This window comes from Balaenoptera ricei, chromosome 7 (genome assembly GCF_028023285.1).
Source record: "Balaenoptera ricei isolate mBalRic1 chromosome 7, mBalRic1.hap2, whole genome shotgun sequence".
In the NCBI taxonomy this organism is placed as follows: domain Eukaryota; kingdom Metazoa; phylum Chordata; class Mammalia; order Artiodactyla; family Balaenopteridae; genus Balaenoptera; species Balaenoptera ricei.
In genome coordinates, this window is record NC_082645.1 from 60,430,746 (window position 1) to 60,453,103 (window position 22,358).

The 22,358-nt window shown below is 36.4% G+C and overlaps 2 protein-coding genes and 1 pseudogene across 2 annotated transcripts in view; 1 reads left to right on the plus strand and 2 right to left on the minus strand.

Moving 5' to 3' along the window:
* Positions 1–18,814, plus strand: part of HAT1 (histone acetyltransferase 1) — a 47,359-nt gene extending 28,545 nt beyond the window's left edge. Inside the window, exons 5-11 of the mRNA XM_059927255.1 lie at positions 810–989; positions 1,264–1,385; positions 1,886–1,990; positions 2,317–2,423; positions 8,597–8,748; positions 11,634–11,750; positions 18,372–18,814. Coding sequence (XP_059783238.1) covers positions 810–989; positions 1,264–1,385; positions 1,886–1,990; positions 2,317–2,423; positions 8,597–8,748; positions 11,634–11,750; positions 18,372–18,539 — 951 coding nt within the window. The 3' untranslated portion in view covers positions 18,540–18,814. The remainder of the gene's footprint in view (positions 1–809; positions 990–1,263; positions 1,386–1,885; positions 1,991–2,316; positions 2,424–8,596; positions 8,749–11,633; positions 11,751–18,371) is intronic.
* Positions 1–22,358, minus strand: part of SLC25A12 (solute carrier family 25 member 12) — a 181,889-nt gene that overhangs the window by 147,012 nt on the left and 12,519 nt on the right. The gene's annotated exons all lie outside the window — the stretch shown is intronic.
* On the minus strand, positions 6,001–6,630 carry LOC132368387 (28 kDa heat- and acid-stable phosphoprotein-like; annotated as a pseudogene).

Here is a 22,358-nt window from a genome sequence, read left to right on the forward strand (position 1 = left end):
TATTCATGGTTAAAGAGAAGTAGTAAATGTATTCAATTAAGTGGTCTTTTGGGGTTTTGAAAAGGATTATGAAGTCTGCTCAGCTGATAGTTTAACATTCATTGAGGTTATTTAACAAGGATAATTTTAATCTCTGAGTTTAATTTTGTTGTCCAGGCTTCCCTCTTTTTACTGTCACAAATCCAACTCTATAAAAATTGTGTCACATTATAGGATGAGTGGATAATATATCCATTCATATAATTTATATATTTCCTAAGTGGGTATATTTTTTAAGTTATCTTAATTTTGAGTTTCGTGTACAAGGGAGTTATGACCTACTTGCTCATTGTGAGGTTGCCATTTGTTTGGTCAGACTCTAGCCTCACCTCACTACTGCTGGTGATCCTTTCATGTCTTGGATAATATACTCTCCTTGACACATGTAACATAATAAGCAGCCGTGTAAAATAATAAGCAGCCTTTTGTTTTGGCCAGTTCAAATTGTCTTGAAGGGACATGGTCAGCATTTTCTACATGATGTTAGAAATTTCTATAGGATTGCCCTCATTCCTGTAGTTGATTTCAGGCTACCCACCTCCTCTTTTTTATTTCTGTGTTATACTTGTGTTCATCTGACATTTTTGTGGCAGCATCTCGTACACATGAAACTCATCCTTTCCCAGTTCACTGTGTGTTTGCATCTTTAGCTTAACAGTGAATTGAAGTTTTGTGATTTTTGTGGGTTTTGTCCATTTCAGAAAAACTAAGCATATTCAACTAAGTCAAATTTATTAATTTTTTTGTGTCCTTTAATCTCCATTCCTTAGGCAGATGATGTTGAGGGCAAAATTAGACAAATCATTCCACCTGGATTTTGCACAAACACGAATGATTTTCTTTCGTTGCTGGAAAAAGAAGTTGATTTCAAGCCATTTGGAACCTTACTTCATACATACTCTGTTCTCAGTCCAACAGGAGGAGAAAACTTTACCTTTCAGATTTATAAGGTAAAGATAAATCTAAATATTCCCTGGGTGAAAGTACCTCATTTGCCTGAAACCTGTATCCTGTTTTGATGTGTTTTTTTCAGTGATTTATTCTAACTTCAGGAAACAAGTCTTTGTCAGCATTAAAAACAAAGATCTGTTTTGTATGTGTGTCTGTGTACACATCTTAATCTGAGACTTCTAAACACTTTCCCACAGAATAGTTTTGTGTTCTACAGGCTTTCACTTACCTCTGTGATGAGTTTCACCTGACTTTTCCTGGCTTTTTCCCTAGGCTGACATGACATGTAGAGGCTTTCGAGAATATCATGAAAGGCTTCAGACCTTTTTGATGTGGTTTATTGAAACTGCTAGCTTTATTGACGTGGATGATGAAAGATGGCACTACTTTCTAGTGTAAGTACAGTTCTAAAGCAACAGTAGACCTTATTACCTCCACAAAGCCAGCATTTTAATTGTGGCGGCCCAATTATTAGGACAGTATAATGATATTTTTCCCAGGAAAGAAAAACTATTGTTTATGAGGCTTGAGTTTTCCTTCATTATGCTTTGGGAGACCTTGAGAATAGAGTTGAATAAAATGCTGTTGTCCGTTAGGGCCCTGAATGTAGGCTTAAACAGTAAAACGAGCTTTGCCTGTGTTTTCTTTTACTTGCCACCTATTCATCTTTATAATAGGCAAGTGCACTGAAGTGATGTAAAGAGGTCTGATTTATCCAAGTTGCTGCACACCAATTAAGTGAATTGTATATTCAGAACATAGCAGGTGTACCCATTGGGCCCTCACAGAGTAGCTTGCTGACACTGAAAATTCAGTCAGAGAATGGAAAAGAAAATGGACACTGCATGGGAGTGCGACTGTAATTGACCTGCTTGGCTTTCTGTTTTATCTGCAGATTTGAGAAGTATAATAAGGACGGAGCTACACTCTTTGCGACCGTAGGCTACATGACAGTCTATAATTACTATGTGTACCCAGACAAAACCCGGCCACGTGTAAGGTAATTGGCAGTATAACACGTGCCTTGTCTTTTATTTCAGAAGAAGGAACTGCTGAAGTTTCCAATACTTGTTATAATAGTGTTGATTTGTTTTTAAAAAATCACCATTATTCATTGGCTGTGTACTGATTTATTTCATTGTTCCCTTTGAAACAGTGTGGAAGATTAAATGTTTACAGTTTTGAGTAGCTCAATAATTTTTGGAATTCTTGAAGGTGGATTGAAAAAAAGATCACACTAACTTTAAAGTGTTTATATTACTATAGTGACTTGCAATTTGTAAACCGATCATGTTGTGATATTTTAATATAATTTCTTTACTATAGTCAGATGCTGATATTGACTCCATTTCAAGGTCAAGGCCATGGTGCTCAACTTCTTGAAACAGTTCATAGATACTACATTGCATCTCCTTCTGTTCTTGATATTACAGGTATGTAAATTTTGATTTGTTGTTGAAAGAGCCTTTCTAAAAAATCTCTTCTTTACTAATCTTGGTTTTGTCAGAAATAACTATTTTATTTTAAATAGCAGCAGTCTCCTGAGGTCTTTTTGGAACTGTTTAAAGATGGCTTAAGGTTACATTTTAAATCATAAGCCTTTGTGGGATTGGATTGCATCCCTGAGCATGAAGTGCTCATTAATTGAACAAATTGAGGATAATGAACTGAATATATAATGGGAAATCTTAGGCATATATATGTTGCAAGTGTGGTATGACTTATTTGTTCAGTTTATTTGGCAAACAGTTTATAAAGTTGATGTATCTTTTCATCTAACTTTACTGCTCCTGTTAAATGATTTGGAAACTTGGGAGATACAGAAGTGATTACTAAAGTTAGTTTATATCAAAAGTTATAAATTGTTTAAGTGACACCTTCACTAGCTTAGTGACTTGTAAAATTATAGAAACATAATACAAACAATAACACTTCTTTTTAGCTAAGCTCAAAATTGTTTAGCTTCTGTTTACTTATAGAGCTTGGACTTGGTACTACATGAAGGGACTTTTTTGGTGATTTTAATCTAGAGACTTAGAGTTCACATAAGTAGTCTTTGTCTTCTCTAGTGGGTAATGTGCCAGCAGGGGTTGTTTCTGTGCAGCCTCTTAACCACTTTCTTCTGTCTACTCCAACCAATAAAGTCCTTGATACTTAGCACCAATTAGCAGATAAAGAATTTTATTTCTTAAATCTCAGTGAAGAGTCATCAATAATGGTAGCCTTTATTCATTGCAAACTGAAGTCTCTAAAGAGAAAATGCTAAACATGCTAAAGGACTTGTGAATTTGAAAACTGGGTATTGGCCTTTATTTTCAGTGTTAACATTTCTTAGCATTATAAATTACTAAAAATGCCTTATCAGCTGTTCTAAGATATTTCTCCTCAATTTCCATACCCAGTCCTTTAAAAAAAGAAAAGTACAGAATTTTCTACTCTTTGGTTGTTTTAGTTGCCTATAGCTCCATTATTTTGTATATTTTTTAAACTTTTTGGATCTTTATGAGGCTCTGGATTTCCCTTTGCAATCCAGGATATTCTTTATATTGAGATGGCCTTTTGCTTACTTGACATATAGCCAGATATAGTAAAAATTAAAACTTAACCATCAATGGCCTATGTTACAGGATAGATAGGTGTTTGTGGTGTAATTGCCACCCATTTTTTTTTTTAGCACTTTTTTTTTTGGCCGCGCCTCTTGGGTTGCAGGATCTTAGTTCCCCAATCAGGGATTGAACCCGGGCCCCAGCAGTGAGAGAGCCGAGTCCTAACCACTGGATTGCCAGGGAATTCCCTTTTTTTAAGCACTTAAAGTAAAATACTGGAAAACAGTTCTTTATATCATGTGCCATCTTCCTTTTGAGGATGTCGGTATCATAAGATATACAGGGTTTGAACACATATTGGTTGTATGACCTTACATATAGAATTGGTGATTTGTTTCTTCCAGAATTATGAAGAGAGTTGCATTTGGCAATAGAAATTGATCTTGGGCTAGAATATATCTCAGTATTATTAACCTGTTAGTTGTATATTAAGAACTAATTATATCTGTCCTTTAAATGTTCCTTGTAGTACTGGAATATGTTACATGGCTTTTTAGAATGTTATCTGTAAATTTTTTATAATATGAAGTTTTTTTTTTAAATGATAGAAGAGCATTTATGTTGGTAGATGATGTATTTAACTTGGGAAAAAACTCAAGTTTTGATCCCACGTATCACTATAGATTTATATCCAAGCAAATTTCATCTTTTAAATGCATCACTCATCTGTGAAGGATGTCACAGATTAATGGGTGTTACCATTTTACGTTCATTTTCAGGCTGACACCTTCAGTTAAAGTGCTGAAAGATTGAGTGGTGACTTGGCCCCTTATATTAAGCTGCAAACAAAATATTGTTAGTCTATAATGGCTTATTTAAAGCTAAGTGGAAATTTTTTTTGCACAATTTTTCAATATATGTGAAAATTTCAGATAAGAATGTGGCATGAGATTTTTTAGATTTTTCTCAACTGTAATTCTTTTACCTTTGATGTGTTTTTTCCTAAAATTCTGGGGGTATATAAGTTACTTAAGTTACTTAAGCTTTCACTCATACGAAATTTTATTTTAAACTGATATTAGCAACACAGTTTTTCTAAACCAGTTAAAGAAGAGGTGGACTTGGAAAAACTGACATTGAATAAGCATGTGCCTCACTATTAGCACTTAAAAACATTTTTTTAAGAGATGCTTGCTTAAGAGTTTGTCACTTAGTAGAGATTTAATTAAAGCAGCTTTATTGAGGTATGATATACATAGCATTAAATTCATGCATTTTAAGTGTACAGTTCAGTATTCTTAGTACACTTGCCTAGTTTTACAACCTGTTTTAGAATATTTCTGTCACTGTAAAAAGATTCCCTCCTGTCCATTTGCAGTCAGTCCCCATCCCCAGTCTCTTGTATTGAGGTTTGTGATCCATTTTGAGGTAATTTTTGTGCATTATGTGAGGAAAGTTTCTAAATTAATCTTCTTTTTTTTTTTTTAAATTAATCTTCTTTACATATGGCCATCCAGTTTTCCCAGCAGTTTGTTAAAAAGACTGTCCTTTCCCCTGTTGAATTGCCTTTGTATGTTTGTTGAAAATTAGTTGCCCATAAATGTAAAGATTTATTTCTGGATTCTTTAATGATCTATGTCTATCCTTCTGCCAGTACCATACCATCTTGATTTTTTTTTTTTTTTTTAAGAAATAGAGGCTGTTTATTCAGAACGCCATCTTGATTTTTTATTGTAGCTTTATATATGAGTTTTTTTCGTGTGTGTATGTTTTGCCTTAATGATAATGTCAAGTTTCACCTGTTAAATATGTAAGTTGAATTTGTGGAGCATGTTCAGCCTGGTTGCTGTAGAATAAACAGACGTTTCTTCAAATGACTGATGAGTAGAGTTAGAAATGGGTACTGGCCCTGGCCAGGTGGGTGGGAATGGAGCAGAGAGGAGAGGCCTCAGTCAGAGGGGCCTGGCCTGGGACGAGCCATGACCCTCAGGGACCCAGAGGCACTGGCTCCCAGAAGATAGTCCCTCTCTGAGTGAGCACCCAGGCGACACAGACTAGGGCTGGTTGTAGCAAACTCATCAGCAGCTGACCCTAGTACAGCCGCCCCGGAGGTGCAATCTATGTGACCAGTGGAAACTCTTCTTACCCCACCTCTCAGACACACAACGCCCCTCCCAAATAGGTTCTAGATTCTGAAAGCAGCAAAAACATTCAAATGGTTCCAGAAGAAATAGTCTTCATCTTTTTGTCTCAAAGATAGCAGCTGTTCCCTCCCTGCAGCACAGTCCTCCTTTTCCCCCAAATGATTTTACATGCAAGATAATGAAGAGGAAGCCCCGTGCAGTGAGGGGCTCCTAGCTGTGAGGGCCTGCTGCAGTGGTGCCAGGGTATAGGGTGGGCAAGACAGGGCAGAGGTCTTGGCAGTGGGACCCAGTTGCCTGGTATTTCTTCCCACAAGCCACGCTTACTTGTTCAGGGTGAGCGACTGCATTCATTTCCTGACAGAGTTACATTATCATTTGTTTTCCTTTCCTCTTTCTTCTTAGCAACCTCCTGCCTCTCTTGCTTTCTGCTCTCTCTGAATGATCGATCACTGGCCAGGCAAGGTGGCCTTGGCCTGCTCCGTTTCCCCCGCTAAATACATTTTCATGTAAGGCTCTTCTGCTTTTTCTTCTCAATGTCATCTTCTTCTCTCCTTGAAAGCTCCTTTGGCCTATCTAGATCTAGTTGTGTGACCTTTCTGATCGTCTGTGCCACGTGGTTGGGGTTCTTGATGTTAATGAGTGCTCCTGCACCTTTGCTGGTGGTCAACTTCATCTTCACTGTCTTCTGAGGCTAGAGATTTCTTCTTTCTGGAGTCACCTGCAGCCCCATCTCTACCCTCTTTCCTTGGTTCTCTTCTTCCCTGGCCGCCTGCTTTTCAGCTTGGAGCTCTTTGTCGGTCTCCTTGGGACTCAAATACTGCCTAGCCCAGCCTTTGTGGGGAATCTGTACATTCCTTTGTGTACATTATCTGTACATTCCTGATAGATCATAATTTCATAACAAACTGATGCCATGACAGAATTTCACTTCTTTACCACCTTAAAGCCATGGTCATATAATGTTTACCTAATAATTACATGTATATGAAGTGCTGCATAGAAGCATAAGATGGTATTTAAGTACATATGGATTGAATGAATAAATAACTCAATCATAAAACATTACCCTTAGCTCAGACTCTTTTATAAACAGCTTTATTGAGATATAGTTAACATGTCATACAATCCACTTATTTAAAGTGTACAATTTTTTTTAAAAATTTAATTAATTAATTAATTTATTTGGCTGTGTTGGGTCTTCGTTGCTCTGTGCGGGGTTTCTCTAGTTGTGGCGAGTGGGGGCTGCTGTTCGTTGTGGTGCACAGGCTTCTCATTGCGGTGGCTTCTCTTGTTGTGGAGCACGGGCTCTAGGCACACGGGGTTCAGTAGTGGCTCGCGGGCTCAGTAGTTGTGGCTCATGGGCTCTAGAGTGCAGGCTCAGTAATTGTGGCGCACTGGCTTAGTTGCTCCGCGGCATGTGGGATCTCCCCGGACCAGGGCTCGAACCCGTGTCCGCTGCACTGGCAGGCGGATTCTTAACCACTGTGCCACCAGGGAAGTCCCAAAAGTTATAAATTTTGTTATAGCCCTGTTTATCTACTTTTTCTTTAGTTGCTTGTGCTTTTGGTTCGTTGTCTAAGAAACGATTGCCTAACCAAAAGTCATGAAGATTTACTCCTATGTTTTCTTCTTTGTAGTTTTACCTCTTACACTTAGGTCTATGATCCGTTTTGAGTTAATTTTTGTGTATTGTGTGAGGAAAAGGCATCCAACCAACATCATTCTTTTTGCTGTGGAGATCCAGCTGTCCAAGTGCCATTTGTTAAAAGACTATTCTTTCCCTCATTGAATTGTGTAGGCACTCTTCTCAAAAATTAATGGGTCATAAATGTATGGGTTTATTTTAAACTCTCAACTCAGTTCCACTGATCTACATGTCCATCCTATGTCAGTACCACACTGTCTTGATTACTATAGCTTTGTAGTAAGTTTTGAAATCAGGAAATCTGAGTCCTCTAACTTTTGTTCTTTTTCAAGGTTGTTTTGGCTATTCTGAGTTCCTTGCATCTCCCTATCAGTTTTAAGATGAGCTTGTTAATTTCTGCAACAAAAAAAGCCAGCTGGGATTTTGATAGGGATTGCATTGAATAATTTGTAGAGTATTGCTATTGTAACAAAACTGTCTTGTGACCTATGTACTACCTCAAACGTTAACATCGTTTCAAGTCTTCTACTGATCAGAAAATGAGGGCTCAGAGAAGTGAGGTAATTTGCCTAAAGTCCTACATCTGTGAATGACAGAACCGGGACTCAAACACATGTTCTCTGACTGCAGTATTTTTTCTGCCTATCATGTTTTGATATTTTCCTTGTCCACTACTTAGTCTAATGTAGCTAACATAGACAAACATAAAGGAACATCTATGCCATCCAGATGCAATGAAGAAAGAATCAAAATCATATTTTCATTTTATTCTCTAAATAAAAAAGATTTGTTTTGTAAAAGGAAGAATTTTTTTAATTGGGTGAAAGAAGCCTAGCAGACTATAAAGGTTATTAAAGAAGGGAGTTATAAATTGAGCTTTGGAACCCTTAGGTGTCAGAAAATACTTGCTTTTGGAGTTGATTATCCAAACTTGAATCTCTTGTTTATACAGCTACGTTAACTGAAAATAAAACTAAGGTACATATATATGATAACAAACCAGTCAAAAAGTTTACATTTGAAAAGGAGTAGCTCTAATTTCACAAATAATATATATGTATTTGCAAAAGGATTGCATCTATAATTTTATTTGACTAATAGTGCTATTGTTTGATTTATAAGGAATAATCCTTTCACATTGTAACTTTTGTATATATATATAATTCTTTTAAGAATATTTGCCTTTCTAAGCTTAGCATGTATATTGAGGTTGCAAATGATGAAGAAATTATGTTAGGTAAGGGAAATGTTATTCTGCTTTATTTCTTTAGCGGAAGATCCATCCAAAAGCTATGTGAAATTAAGAGACTTTGTGCTTGTGAAGCTTTGTCAAGATTTGCCCTGTTTTTCCCGGGAAAAGTTAATGCAAGGATTCAGTGAAGATATGGCAATAGAGGCTCAACAGAAGTTCAAAATAAATAAGGTATTTTTAGTCTGTAGGAGGAAAACATTCAAATTTTGAAAAAAAAATTTTTTAAGTACTTACGTAATTTAAACATTGCAAATACATTAAGAATACAGGCCCTGAAGCCAAATTGCTTGGGGTCAAATTTGGCTTCACCACTTGCTCTTAGGGCAATTTAGTTTACCTCCTTGTGCTTCAATTTTCTCATTAATAGAATGGAAAGATAATTGATTTCATGGCTATATTAAGTGTAACAAGCAGAACAAAGATGGATAGTAGGATCTTATTTTTGCTCTTTAAGAAAATGTTTATCTAAACTGGTAAAGTAGTTAATGCCCCTGGAGACTGTATTGGTGGGGAGGAGGGTTGGAATAAAACACATAACTTTCACTTTTTATACTTCTATAGATGTTTGTTTGAATTTTAAAGTAGTAAATATCTTAAGTACAGAAAAAATAATATGGGAGTTCAGAGGAATTTGTTATATTTACGTAAGCAAGAAATCAGAGTATTTCATAGAAGGGATGCATTTGATCTAAGCCTTGAAGAATGGGTAGGTTTTGGATTATAAACGTATGAGGGATGAAGAGTATTCCAGTAATAAGGACTAGCAATTAGTGGTGGTGGTGGGATGAATTGGGAGATTGGGATTGACATACATACACTAATATGTATAAAATAGATAACTAATAAGAACCTGCTGTATAAAAAAATAAATAAAACAAAATTAAAAAAAAAAAGGACTAGCACTTGATACTGTTGACCTCCCCTCCCTTGGCTTCTAAGGTACTACAGTTCCTGGTTTTCCCCTTAACCACTGTGCTCATCTTTTTTGCGATACTGTCTACTAGCGTCTACTCTTCCATATGCTCCCTAAATATAATTCTTCCCCAACGTTTTTTATCCAATCCTCATTTCTTCTCATTCTACTTAATTCTACCTGGGAGAGCTCATCGAAATCTTCAATCCAAATTTTCCTCCTGAGCTCCAAAACTGTATACCAAAAGTTTACTAGTCACTGACCTTCAAGAAGCAACTTAATTTGAATTGAAACTTTCCATCTTCTCCTGCATAAAAACACTTTAATGGCTTCCTGGCTTTAAGATAAAATGTGATTTTAGAAATAATTTATATTTCCAGACTGTATTAAACCTTTATTAATGAGAATTTATTTAATAGCTCAGCCTTTAAAAGACAGAATATGGGCACATTATTGGGATTAAAACTCCTTAGTATGGCACACAGATCCCATCATAATTTGGCCCCTGCCTACCTTGCTAGCCTCAGCTTCCTACCGCTTTCCCACACACTCTGGCTTTGCTGAACTTCATGTCATTTCCCAACTATGCTACAACTTTCCTCCTTTTATGTCCCTGCATATAAGCTGTTCCCTTTGCCCTTATACCCCCCCTTCTACTGTTCCTCCATCTTTGCTTGGCCAGATAGTACTCATTTTTTCAGGCTCAGCTCAAGTGTTTCTTCCAGAAAGTTCAGTGTTATCTTCTCAACCTCTGTATACCTAACCTCTTCCCCACTCCCAATAAATAGGTAAGTGAAATAACAGAAATAGGAGAACTATAGGCCTACTCCTTTGGCTTCAGTGTTATCCAAACTTCCTGATTCTTCTCATATTTCTTTGACTGTTTTTCTCTGTTCTTTGTCTGCTCCTTAACTGTCACTGTACTACAGGGTTCTGACCTCTCCCCTGTCTTCACTGTGTATGTTTTCCTTGGGTGATCTTAACCATTAACTAGTCTTATGGTTTAAACTCTTGCCCTGTATACTGATATTGCTTAAATCCTTACCCTTAGACTAGAATTTTCTTCAGATTTATATGTTCTGCTGCCTCCTAAATCTCTCCTACTCTGAAAACTGTCATTCCATACCCTTCTCCACAGCCAGTCTTTCCTCTTCTATATTTCTAGAATCCTTGTTCCCTTAGTATTCTTATTTGTGCTATCTCAGTTCATGCCCTCGTCTTTTTTTTTTTTTTTTTTTGGCTGTATTGGGTCTTCATTGCTGCATGAGGGCTTTTTTCTAGTTGACGGGCTTCTCATTGCGGTGGCTTCTCTTATTGTGGAGCACGGGCTCTAGGCACATGGGCTTCAGTAGTTGTGGCTCGTGGGCTCAGTAGTTGTGGCTCATGGGCTCTAGAGCGCAGGCTCAGTAGTTGTGGCTCACGGGCTTAGTTGCTCCGTGGCATGTGGGATCTTTCCCTGACCAGGGCTCAAACCCGTGTCCCCTGCATTGGCAGGCGGATTCTTAACCACTGTGCCACCTCATCATTTTTTGCCTGATTTAATAACTGAGCTTCCTAATTGGTCTCCCTCCCCTTCTTTTGCTGCCATTTTTATGTAGCTGAGAAAACGCTTTATTTAAAACTCAAACCTGTTACCAACTAGATAAAACCCAGCTCTTTCGCCCAGTATGTACGGCTCAGTGCTCTCGCTCCATCCTCACTCTGCTGCTACTCCTCGCTTTGTTTTTTCAGTTTGTGCTCCAGCAGTGTCAGACTGCTTCTGCATGTGTGTGCACGCGACATGCACACACACATAGTGCCCTCCCCTCTTTCAAGTATAGCATGCTCCCATTCCTTTAAGATTCACTCAGGTTTTATTCCCCCGGGAATCCTCTTCTAACATTTCCCCCATTCCCAGGCTGTGCTACCATAATATCCTATGCATATTTCTATCATTAAATTAACCATACCTTAGTCATTTGTGTTACCCACTAGACTGCTAGCTCCTTGAGGACAAAGATTATATCTTTTATTGCTCTTTGTCTGGCACCTAGCACAATTTCTGGCCTATGACAGATATTCAATATATGCTGTGTTCTTTTGGGAAGGTGTTACTATTTTGTAATTTGAAATGTTCATATTTTTCTCTTGTTTGGTTTATTAGCAACATGCCAGACGGGTTTATGAAATTCTTCGACTACTGGTAACTGACATGAGTGATGCTGAACAATACAGAAGCTATAGACTGGATATTAAAAGAAGACTAATTAGCCCATATAAGGTAGGACTTTCAAGAGTCTTAAACATTATATTCTTGTCACTGTTTAAAATAAAGGGCTTCCCTGGTGGCGCAGTGGTTGGGAGTCTGCCTGCCAATGCAGGGGACACGGGTTCGAGCCCTGGTCTGGGGGGATCCCGCATGCCATGGAGCAGCTGAGCCCGTGCGCCGCGGTTGCTGAGCCTGCGCGTCTGGAGCCCGTGCTCCACAACGGGAGAGGCCGCGATGGTGGGAGGCCCGCGCACCGCGATGAAGAGTGGCCCCCACTTGCCGCAGCTGGAGAGAGCCCTCGCGCAGAGGCGAAGACCCAACACAGCCATAAATAAATAAATTTAAAAAAAAAAAAAAAAAAAAAAAAAAAAAAAATAAAGAAGAAAATCTAGCAAATGCCAGTGTATGGGAGAGTCCAAATCGTTTTGCTAAATTAACTTTTACAAAAGTGAAAATATTCTTCCAGTTAGTTACAAGAATTCTCCCTGTCATAATTTTCCAATGTAAGCTATAAATCTGTTTCCATTCACTTAAAAACTAATCCCAAGGAGAGTCTACTCATGGTTATTTTTTTCTTTCATTTGTATGCATCTTTTTAAAAACTGAATGCCCAGAATCTTCCCTAACAAAGTTATCTTGTTAGTTTTTTCTAATTGTCTTCCCATTTGTCATATATATTCTGTTTACCTTTGCTCCTTTCTTCCTAAATGTGGCCTTGGTTGCCATCTGTAACCTCTATACTTGACCATAGCTGAAATTGCAGCTTAGTGTTGTTTACCTCTTTTTTTGTTGTTGTTGTTATTCTTGCTCCATTCCCCCCGCTTTGTTTCATCTCCTTTATTTTCCTCTAGCTCAAAAATCTCCCCTCCTAGATCAGGTCTGGCCTCATCATCATTTGGCCATTATTAAGGTAGATATTGTCCACGCCAGCTTGTGTGGAGGAGGATTTGCTGTGATTCTTGTAGCTGGACAGTAATCTGATTGGAGAGAATATTCATTTATTTATTCAACAACTAATTATTGAGCACCTGACATGTGATTGCTGCATTTGAATACACTATACCTAGAGGCTTATTATACAGCACAGTAGCTGGGAACATAAATGACAAATTCGAATCTGTCTTAAGATTGAAGGAGAAAGTCAATTAATAATGAGTACTTAATATATCAAGTACACATAGTTCTGATTTTTCTTTGTTTTAATATTTATTTATTTATTTATTTATTTTATTTGGCTGTACTGGGTCTTACTTGCGGTATGTGGGATCTAGTTCCCTGACCAGGGATCGAACCCAGGCCCCCTGCATTGGGAGCACAGAGTCTTAGCCATTGGACCACCAGGGAAGTCCCTGATTTTTCTAAATTAATCCAAGTTTTATTTATCATAGATTCTGCTTTATAGAGCAGTCTTTTGAATGTTGATGGTATATAGGTTGTACTACTCATTGAATCCCAGCTCTTTTCCTTTATCACATCTTGTTTGCAGTGCAGCCGTATTTCCTAATTTGTTATTGTAATTCTAAACATATCACATTCTGTATATTAAAATAATTATTTGCTTATGACTATACATCCTTGTATCTCGAATTCATATATATGTTTTTTTCTTCATAGTGCCATTTTATTAAGCAATTTAATGGATTGATTTTCTATCTTATGAACTACCATCTGCATATAACAGGTTGTAATAAATTATAATGGTCTCTGTTCCCAAAAATTGTCCAAAGTAACATTTTATTCTTTTATCAATCCTTATGTTTATCAATTCAGAAACATCAGAACATTGGTAGAAATGGTACTTTCCAAAGATTTTGATCTTTAATATTAATTTGTTAGCTAGGAAATTTCTTTATGATGAAATTAGGCATGTAGAACAATATAATTAGGTGTTATCATGACAACATTTAAGAATATTAAAACTGTTTTAATAAAGTAAAATAATTTATTGAATTATGCATCTCAGATACTTGTGATATTTTATATAGGCAGATGTAGCAAATGAGAGAGGATGAATTCTAAGTATATACAGTAGTCATGAAGTTATGCCAAACAATGGGAATTTCTGTAGTTCATAAAAGCAAGTATTGTCTACTCTTAAAGAATGATGATTTTTTATATTAAGTATCCTCACCTGTCCAGCAAGTTCACCTCATCTAAAAGACAACCAAAGACTGGTTATTAAACTCTTTAAATTCTTAACAGCCAAAATGGGTATCACCATCCTTGCACTAAAGCTCATACACAAATTATAAATTCTTCAGATACTTGCTCAAACCCTAGTTATAGTATGCACATTTTAATGAGTTTAGTTATCCAGTATTCTTTCTCATTGAGAAAACCAAGAAATCTTGAGGGTCCTCTCCCCTGCTTCGGGTTGATAGCCACAGTGTGGTTGAAAACTTACCACAAACTTAGTAAAAGCCTAGAAATAGTTGAATGCCCTATAGGCATGGGAGGAGTTATAAGATTTCTTTGTTGAATGTACGCAAGTGATTTTCTCCAATTTGTCATTCCAAGTTGATATTCATATACTTTGTTGTGCTATCACAGCATTCTCAAATGCAAAATTATATTTAAGAATAAAGTAAAATTGCTTAATATTGAGTGTGGTTTCAAATTTTTTTAGGTCTTAAAGTGTATGCCAAATGGGGAAAGTTTGGAGTTTAGAATTTACATTTTTACTTCAACATATTTTATGAAAAGAAATTCTAATTTAGATTGTCATAAGTTATTACTGAGGTATGAAATTATTTATTGATAGCAAAGTCCACCAATTCTGTGCTGCCTTTATTTGAGGGCTCAAATTTCCGTATCAGCTTAATCACACTGTTCCACTAAGAAATTGTTTGGGTAGCTATTTGAAGTAGTTGTACCTTACTTTAAAAGTTCTCTAAACACTGATAATTCATTTGTATCTGTGCCAAGAAGGGATAAAAATAACCTATATTAACTAGAATCATTTTTTAAAAGCACAAAAAGAAACTCTGTAGTACAGAAGTAATTTTCAGGTGTTCAAAAAGTAAATTTGAACAATTTGGCTAAAAAAAGAAAAGTTGGTGCAGCTGCTTGGTTTTAGCATTAAAGTTTTTATATTGTTTCATGGGCATATTTTAATTCATAATTGGTTTACAAGTATAAAATTTAGAATCATTATTATAATATTTGGATTTGGAATCAGAAAACTCCATCTTGAGGTCTAGTTCTACCTTTTACTAATTGTGTGAGTGTCCACAGCTTATTAACGTCTGGGTATTAGGCTCCTCTAAAATGGAAATGCCTCCATAGTGAGGAACTGAAGAGAAAGAAATACAATGCATTGTACATGTGTTTAAAGATAATCTTTTGAGAAGTCTTAGGACTCGTCAATGCCTCCACACCATTATTATTTTTAAATTCTTACAAAAGAACCTTATCTCTTTAGTTCACAAAAGAGACTAGTTCAGCAGATAGAAATTAAGGAACCCTTAGAGGTGGTGGCATTTTTGAGATTATATTTGTAAACCCTCTTGGAACCTGTGAAAACTAGGCAAGAAGAAAGAATTGTTTTCTGGACTTTTAACACATTACATGTGTTAAAGCCAAATGTTAACATAAATAAATTGACACTAATACCATCTTTAATTAATTTGTCTGCATTCATTAAAATTATCAACAGCCCTAATCTATGAAGGAATTAACTTTTTGTTTTTGGAGGGTGAGAATTACTCTGAGCCTACAGGAGGTCTATTTCAATCTTAAGGAGTTCTGTCTTTCAGTATTTAATTTGTACTCCCAATGTATGTCACTTTGCTGGATAGAGGTGTTCCCCAAATCAGTTTTTTGTTTGTTTTTGGGGTTTTTTTGGCTGTGTTGGGTCTTCGTTGCTGCGCGTGGGCTTTCTCTAGTTGCGGCGAGCGGGGGCTACTCGTCATTGTGGTGTGTGGGCTTCTCATTGCAGTGGCTTCTCTTGTTATGGAGCACGGGCTCTAGGCGCTTGGGCTTCGGTAGTTGCAGCATGTCGGCTCAGTAGTTGTGGCACACGGGCCCTAGAGCACAGGCTCAGTAGTTGTGGCGCACGGGTTTAGTTGCTCCGCGGCATGTGGGATCCTCCCGGACCAGGGATCAAACCTGCATCTCCTGCATTGTCAGGCGGACTCCTAACCACTGCGCCACCAGGGAAGTCCCAGTTTATTTTTTTAAGGTTTTTTTTTAAAACACATTATTTAAAAGATTAATTTGTAATATTTCATACATATACAAAGTGTTGTGTATATATAGTTTCAGGAATATTAAAATTATTTTAATATTCCTGAACAATAAACAAATTATTTTAAAAATTGAACCACAGTTTACATGCTCATGAGGAGCTTCTATATAATAGTTGCACAGTTTTCCATAAAGCTAGTACATGTATTTTTTATTCCAAGGTACTTAGAACTCTTAAATTTAATTCAGAGATGTACTGCCATGCCCTTAAAAATTATAATAGAGATTAATTCTGACATCCATCTGAAAAAAACTGACAATGAAGAAATTGAAGGTGGCAAGGAAGGGGGAGATAAATTGGGGAAGTAAGCACTCTTAGAGATTTAAAAACAAGATAATTTAAAACAGTATGTTACTGGCACATGATTCATTCTATAGGTTATTTGGAACAGAATTGATAGTCAAGAAATATTTAAGAATTAATATGGTTCTATTGTATATAAGAATTTAATATGATTGGAGGCATATTCAAGCAGTATGGTTAGATTATTTCATAAATGTTATAACTGATTAGCAGTTAAGAAAAATAGCTTTTATTCCTACCACATACCACAATAATTTTTGGATGCATGACCCTTTAGTTCCTGAGCTGTTTCCTTAACTTAGATGCTCTTATATAGGGCAGTTGTGCCTCTTGGCAGAAAAAATAACTTTTACAGCAGAAACAAAGCATTTATCATCCACATGATTGAAGAGTAAGAAATATACTGTCCTTCCAGGCCTTGGGAGCAATAAATTTGAATTTTCATCACTTCTCTAGAATATTCAAAGTGTGGTTAGAAGATCAGCAACATTGGGAATTCCCTGGCAATCCAGTGGTTAAGACTCTGCGCTTCCACTGCAGGGGGCACCGGTTCTATCCCTGGTTGGGGAACTAAGATCCCCCAAGCTGTGCTGGGGGTGGGGGGGGTGTCGGCGGGGGGGGGGGAGATCAGCAACATTAACATCACCTGGGAACTTGTTAGAACTGCAGAATCTCACCCCACCCCAGACCTGCTGAATCAGAATCTGCATTTTAACAAGGTTCCCAGGTGATCTTTGTGCACATTTAAGTTTGAGAAGCACTGTATATGTCTATATTCCGAAATTATTAGGGTTTCCTTTAAGGGGACATTTATTAGTTTTTAGGATGGATTTAAGATATCGTTTTTAGGGTTTTGTGTGTGTTTTTTTTTTAAATGTCTTTGGAAGTCAGTTAGATATAGGGACTCAGAATACAGACTTCCAAGCAGATCATTAGGAGCTGAATCCTGGCTTCTCAGCTTACTACCTCTGTAAGTTATTTAACTCCTGCATCTTTTTTTTTCTTTATCAATTGAAGAAAATTATAGTGCCTATCTTATATAGAGTTGTTAGGATTACATGAGTTAATATATGTGATTTCTGATCTCTATGTAGAGTTAGCTCTTCGTTATATGCTTTAATAAAAGAGGATTGATATAATCTAGAACAGTTTATCCAAAATGTATGAAGGTTTCATATATTACAGTGTTTTATATAATGCAGTGTTGCCACCCACCCAGGAATCTTGGAGTCCTTCTTCATTCTTCTTTCCCCACATCACCCAGTGTTTTCTTCCCTAAATCTGTTCTGTTCCTTCCATCTCTGCTGCTACTGACTTGGCCTAGACTTTCATCATCTCTTACTTGAAGCGCTGCAGGAGCTGCTGACCTGGCACCCCAGTCCTGTCCTCAGCATTACTAACAGTATTGTTCTGATACAGTGTCCTGTTTAAAAGTTGTTACCAGCCCCTCAGTGTGGTGCAAACTCCTCAGCATGGTGGTTTCCTTCTCAGTAAAATGGAGAGGGTTTAATAAGATAATGCATGTCTGGACAGTAGAGACTCAATAAATGCTAGTTAATATTGTTTTTTAAAATGTGACAGTTTTGGGCTCATCTTTCTGAAGCTCTTCCAACAGTTTATGTTGAAATTAACATGTGGTCCATAAATACATCTCTGGGTAAGGGAACTCAAAAATGAGCCTAGTGGCAGAAGCCAGTTTGGAATGAAAATTAATGTAATTAATGATTAAATAGTGAGATGAAACAATAGCACTTAATCTCAGTTGTCTTTCTTCAGTTAATATATTTTTTTTTATTAAAGAAGTATTTGAGTGTCTATACTGGCCAGTTCTTTATTATGCTTTGGAGAGGGGGCTGTTAGTCACATATCTATATTTACCATTAATTGACATGTCTTCTGGAACCTTCCTTTTAGAGAGTTTATAATTCACGGTTAACATTATGTTTAGGCTTAAGAAAAAACTGTATGGGACAAATTCGGGCATATTTCTACTACTATTATTTTTAACATGGAGACTTATATTTCTTTATATTAGAATTTTATTAGCTTTCTTAGTCTAACCAATAATTGTGTTTGTTGCTTAGAAAAAACAGAGAGATCTTGCTAAAATGAGAAAATGTCTCAGACCAGAAGAACTGACAAACCAGATGAACCAAATAGAAATAAGCATGCAACATGAACAGCTGGAAGAAAGCTTTCAGGAACTTGTGGAAGATTATCGACGTGTTATTGAACGCCTTGCTCAAGAGTAGAGGTTATACTTCTCTGTACAGGAAGTTTGAAAATTTCTGTACATGTGTTGTGAAAAATCAGATGATGACTTTAATTTTAAAATCTTGTAACATTTTACTTACATTAAAAGTTATCTTTAGTTAAATATTTTCTTTTGGAGAGATTGTATATTTTAAAATACTGTTTAGAGTCTATGAGCATATATTACATTAAAAAAAGATATAGCTTCTGAAATACCACTGCACTTGCTTCCCTTCTTAAACAGTGTAATAAATGCTTAGTTGTGATATGTTAATGTGTACTGATATGATTCTTAAATACTTATGATAAACTTCTTCAGTCTTGTTAAAAAACGTTAGGTTTTAAGCTTTTACTATCATTCCTCCCACACTTTGCTTCTAAGATTTTACATCTGACACCTTTAAAACACATTTCTTGGGGCTTCCCTAGTGGCACAGTGGTTGAGAATCTGCCTGCCAATGCAGGGGACACGGGTTCGAGCCCTGGTCTGGGAAGATCCCACATGCCGCGGAGCAGCTGGGCCCGTGAGCCACAACTATTGAGCCTGCGCGTCTGGAGCCTGTGCTCCGCAACAAGAGAGGCTGCGATAGTGAGAGGCCCGCGCACCGCGATGAAGAGTGGGCCCCGCTTGCCGCAACTAGAGAAAGCCCTTGCAGAGAAACGAAGACCCAACACAGCCAAAAATAAAATAAATAATTAATTAATTAATTTAAAAAAAAACACATTTCTTTAAGGTCTCCCTAGTAATCTTGGTCTCACTATGTGAGTTTTCTAAGTAGGAAATGTTCCTAGTATAGAGTTGTTTTAAATAAACTATTAACCACTTGTTGGGAGTAGTGCGGGTAATAGAAGGGAAACTAAATACAGCCTAAAACCTAAATGTTTGGCGTCAAATATTAATTGAAGATAATTTGGAGGTTACCATAAACATTTTATAAATAATAATATAAGATAGAAATCAGTTCATAAATCCAGTTTACACACCATTGTTGAAATATATCTTGTGTAAAATGAGGTATATATCTGTTGTGATTTGATATAAGGTTACCAAGATGTTGAAGTCCAACAAGGAAAAAAACAAAGTAATGATAAATTGCTTAATATAGTCTTTATTTTATTGAAGTAGAGCTAAATAAGTTGCTTGATACAGTCATTAAAAGTAAAAGCTTGATTTTTTAATGTGTGCCAGTAAGCCACATATTGTATAACATCAAAAATGAGATGTAAGTTGAACTTTACTTTTAAAATCTGATGTGTTCAATGCTCAAGGCGAAATCTCAACTTGGACAAGCACTGTCTTATCCTTAGATCAGCTTTCCATCAGTAAAATCTGTCAAACATAGGAGAAGGAAAGTAACTAGTACCCTCTGGACACAAAATAGCTGTGGCCAGCAGCATACCAGTGGCACTAAACCATCCCCTTAAAATGAGAGTGTTGCAAACGTTTCAGGCAATCTCATCTCAGAAGCTTACATATAGATTAAATTTGTTGATTTCTGAAAGTATATGCATGTACATAACTTGTACAGATAGAATGAACCAGTTCAAAGTCCTTCTGAAACTATATGAAAACAGTTTGTTTTCCATCTAAATTAGCAGATTTAAAATTTTTTTATTGAAAAGTCACAATTGATACCTAAAAATGAGCTCGGAGGAAGAAAATCAGTACAATCTAAATAAATTATCTTTCAACATGCTTTTTTATATAGAAACCAGAAAAAGCCAGTGTGATACCAATTTCTGTACATTGTTTTTAAACAGTGTTCTATGTTCCATGGTTAAAGATCTCGTTTAGCATTAATCTTTCGGACTTGAAAGGCTGTACCTTCATTGTGAGTTAGAAGAGTACGTCTGTTAGATCTGCACCTTGTGCAGGCTAATTAAATACCAGCATAGATGTACAGGACCGTGTGTGAAACCTAACACAGCCACCTTCTAGGTCTTAGCAGTCACTTTTCACCCTGTGGTAGTAGCCTTCCTCCGCTTTATCACCCACATACACATTGACTGTATTTACTTGCTGCCTTTACCTTTTTCCCTTCCCCCGTCCACCACTCTTATTTTTTTCCCTTATCTTCTCCAAGTTTCATTTTCTCTACGTGTAATATCATGTTTCCTTTCGAAGCATCAGTGTTTTTCATCTGTAAAATGAGGTTGTACTAGAATTATCTCAAGGCTCCCTCCCTGTTCTAAGATCTGTGCTTAATCCTTTCTACATCTTTTCTCATCACTCTTAAGCTTTTCTACTCAGATGTGGGTGTAGGTGTAGTATATGTCTAAAAGTATTTTTATAAATCACACAAAATTCAGTTTATACGTTAGTTTATGTGTGAGAGGAAAAAAAAAAAAACCCCACTATATGTCCCTGTCTCCAAATTGCTGGGGCCTCAGCTTGCTGTACCAGAGTCTTGTCTATTCTGAAGATTTATCTGATCTGTTTTCTTGCCTACTAAAGGAAAGCTCACAGCAAAGCCTCCAGTGCCATATCAGAGAATTATCAGAATCACAGACCTCAGAGGTCAAAGTGATTTACTTCCTCAAATTTATTCTTAAGTTCTTTTTATTAGAATTGAAAAGCCAGTTCGAGAATATTAAATACTGATTAAATAATAAGGTACCCATAGTTCTTCCTTCTAAATGAAATTATTTTATATTTATATATTATCTCTATATACATTGAACATAGTAGCGTTTTCTTTTTAACAAACATTTCTAGTTTTCAAAATGGTTCTTATAGACGTACAATATTTCATGTTGATGTGCCCATGTTAAACCATTTGCCTAGGTTTTTTTCTTTTATTATTACAACATTCAAATGAATTAGTGTCTTCATGTATATATATTTTTGTATTTGTTAAGTATTCCTCAAGATAAATTCCTGGGAAATGCAGTTACTGAGTCAAAACGTAGGAATATCTCTATGGCTCAGTTATATAAACATGCCATATTTTGCAGAATGCTTTGTAAATTACTAACAGATATTAATGTGTATACTGGTTTTAACAGAATTCAGTGGTATGGGATGTTGATTTTGTTGTTGCCTCAATAGGTATAAAGTCTCAAATTTATATTCCTTTTGCTTAATGGGAAGGCTGAATATTTTTCCATGTTTTTGTGAAATTTTTTCCCTGATAAGAATTATCCACTTGATTTTTTCTCTCTTAGAATTACTTATTCAGTCTCCCAAACAGAATCTGTCACTCCCTCTCCTTTCTACTTCTTATTGCACTCCTGTAGTGACTTGGAAGCCGTAGACAAAACACTCTTACATTTATTTATTAAGCTCCTTTGAAATACCTTAGCATATCAACAAAATATTTCAAAATGTTATAAGGTATATTTTAAAACAGGAATTTCATAAGTTGATTTAGCTTGGACACAATTGTAGTTATTAATCCAACCTTTCCATTTGATTTTTTAAATTTGTCTTTTAGGATCTACACTCTCATTTTATAGATGGACAATAGATCCAGAGGTTCACTTGCTTAAGGTCACACTGTGAATTAGTGGCAAAGCTAGGACTATATACCCTAGGCTCCTGGCTTCCACTCCTCCATCTCATCTTCCATCAAGTAGGCCAACCAAGTCTTAAGCATGCCAGGAGGGGCTTTTCTTTCATCACCATCTGGGAAATACCTCATTTGCATGTTTGCCCTAGTCACTAGACAAATACCCCAACTGCCCTCTTGTTTTTATAACCTATAGGAAGAAGTATTAGGAAAAAGGATGTTTATTTGTAATGACAAATTATTGATGCCTCATTTGAAGTATGGCTTGAAGTTCCTCGTTTCCTCTCAACATTTTCAATTTTTCAACAT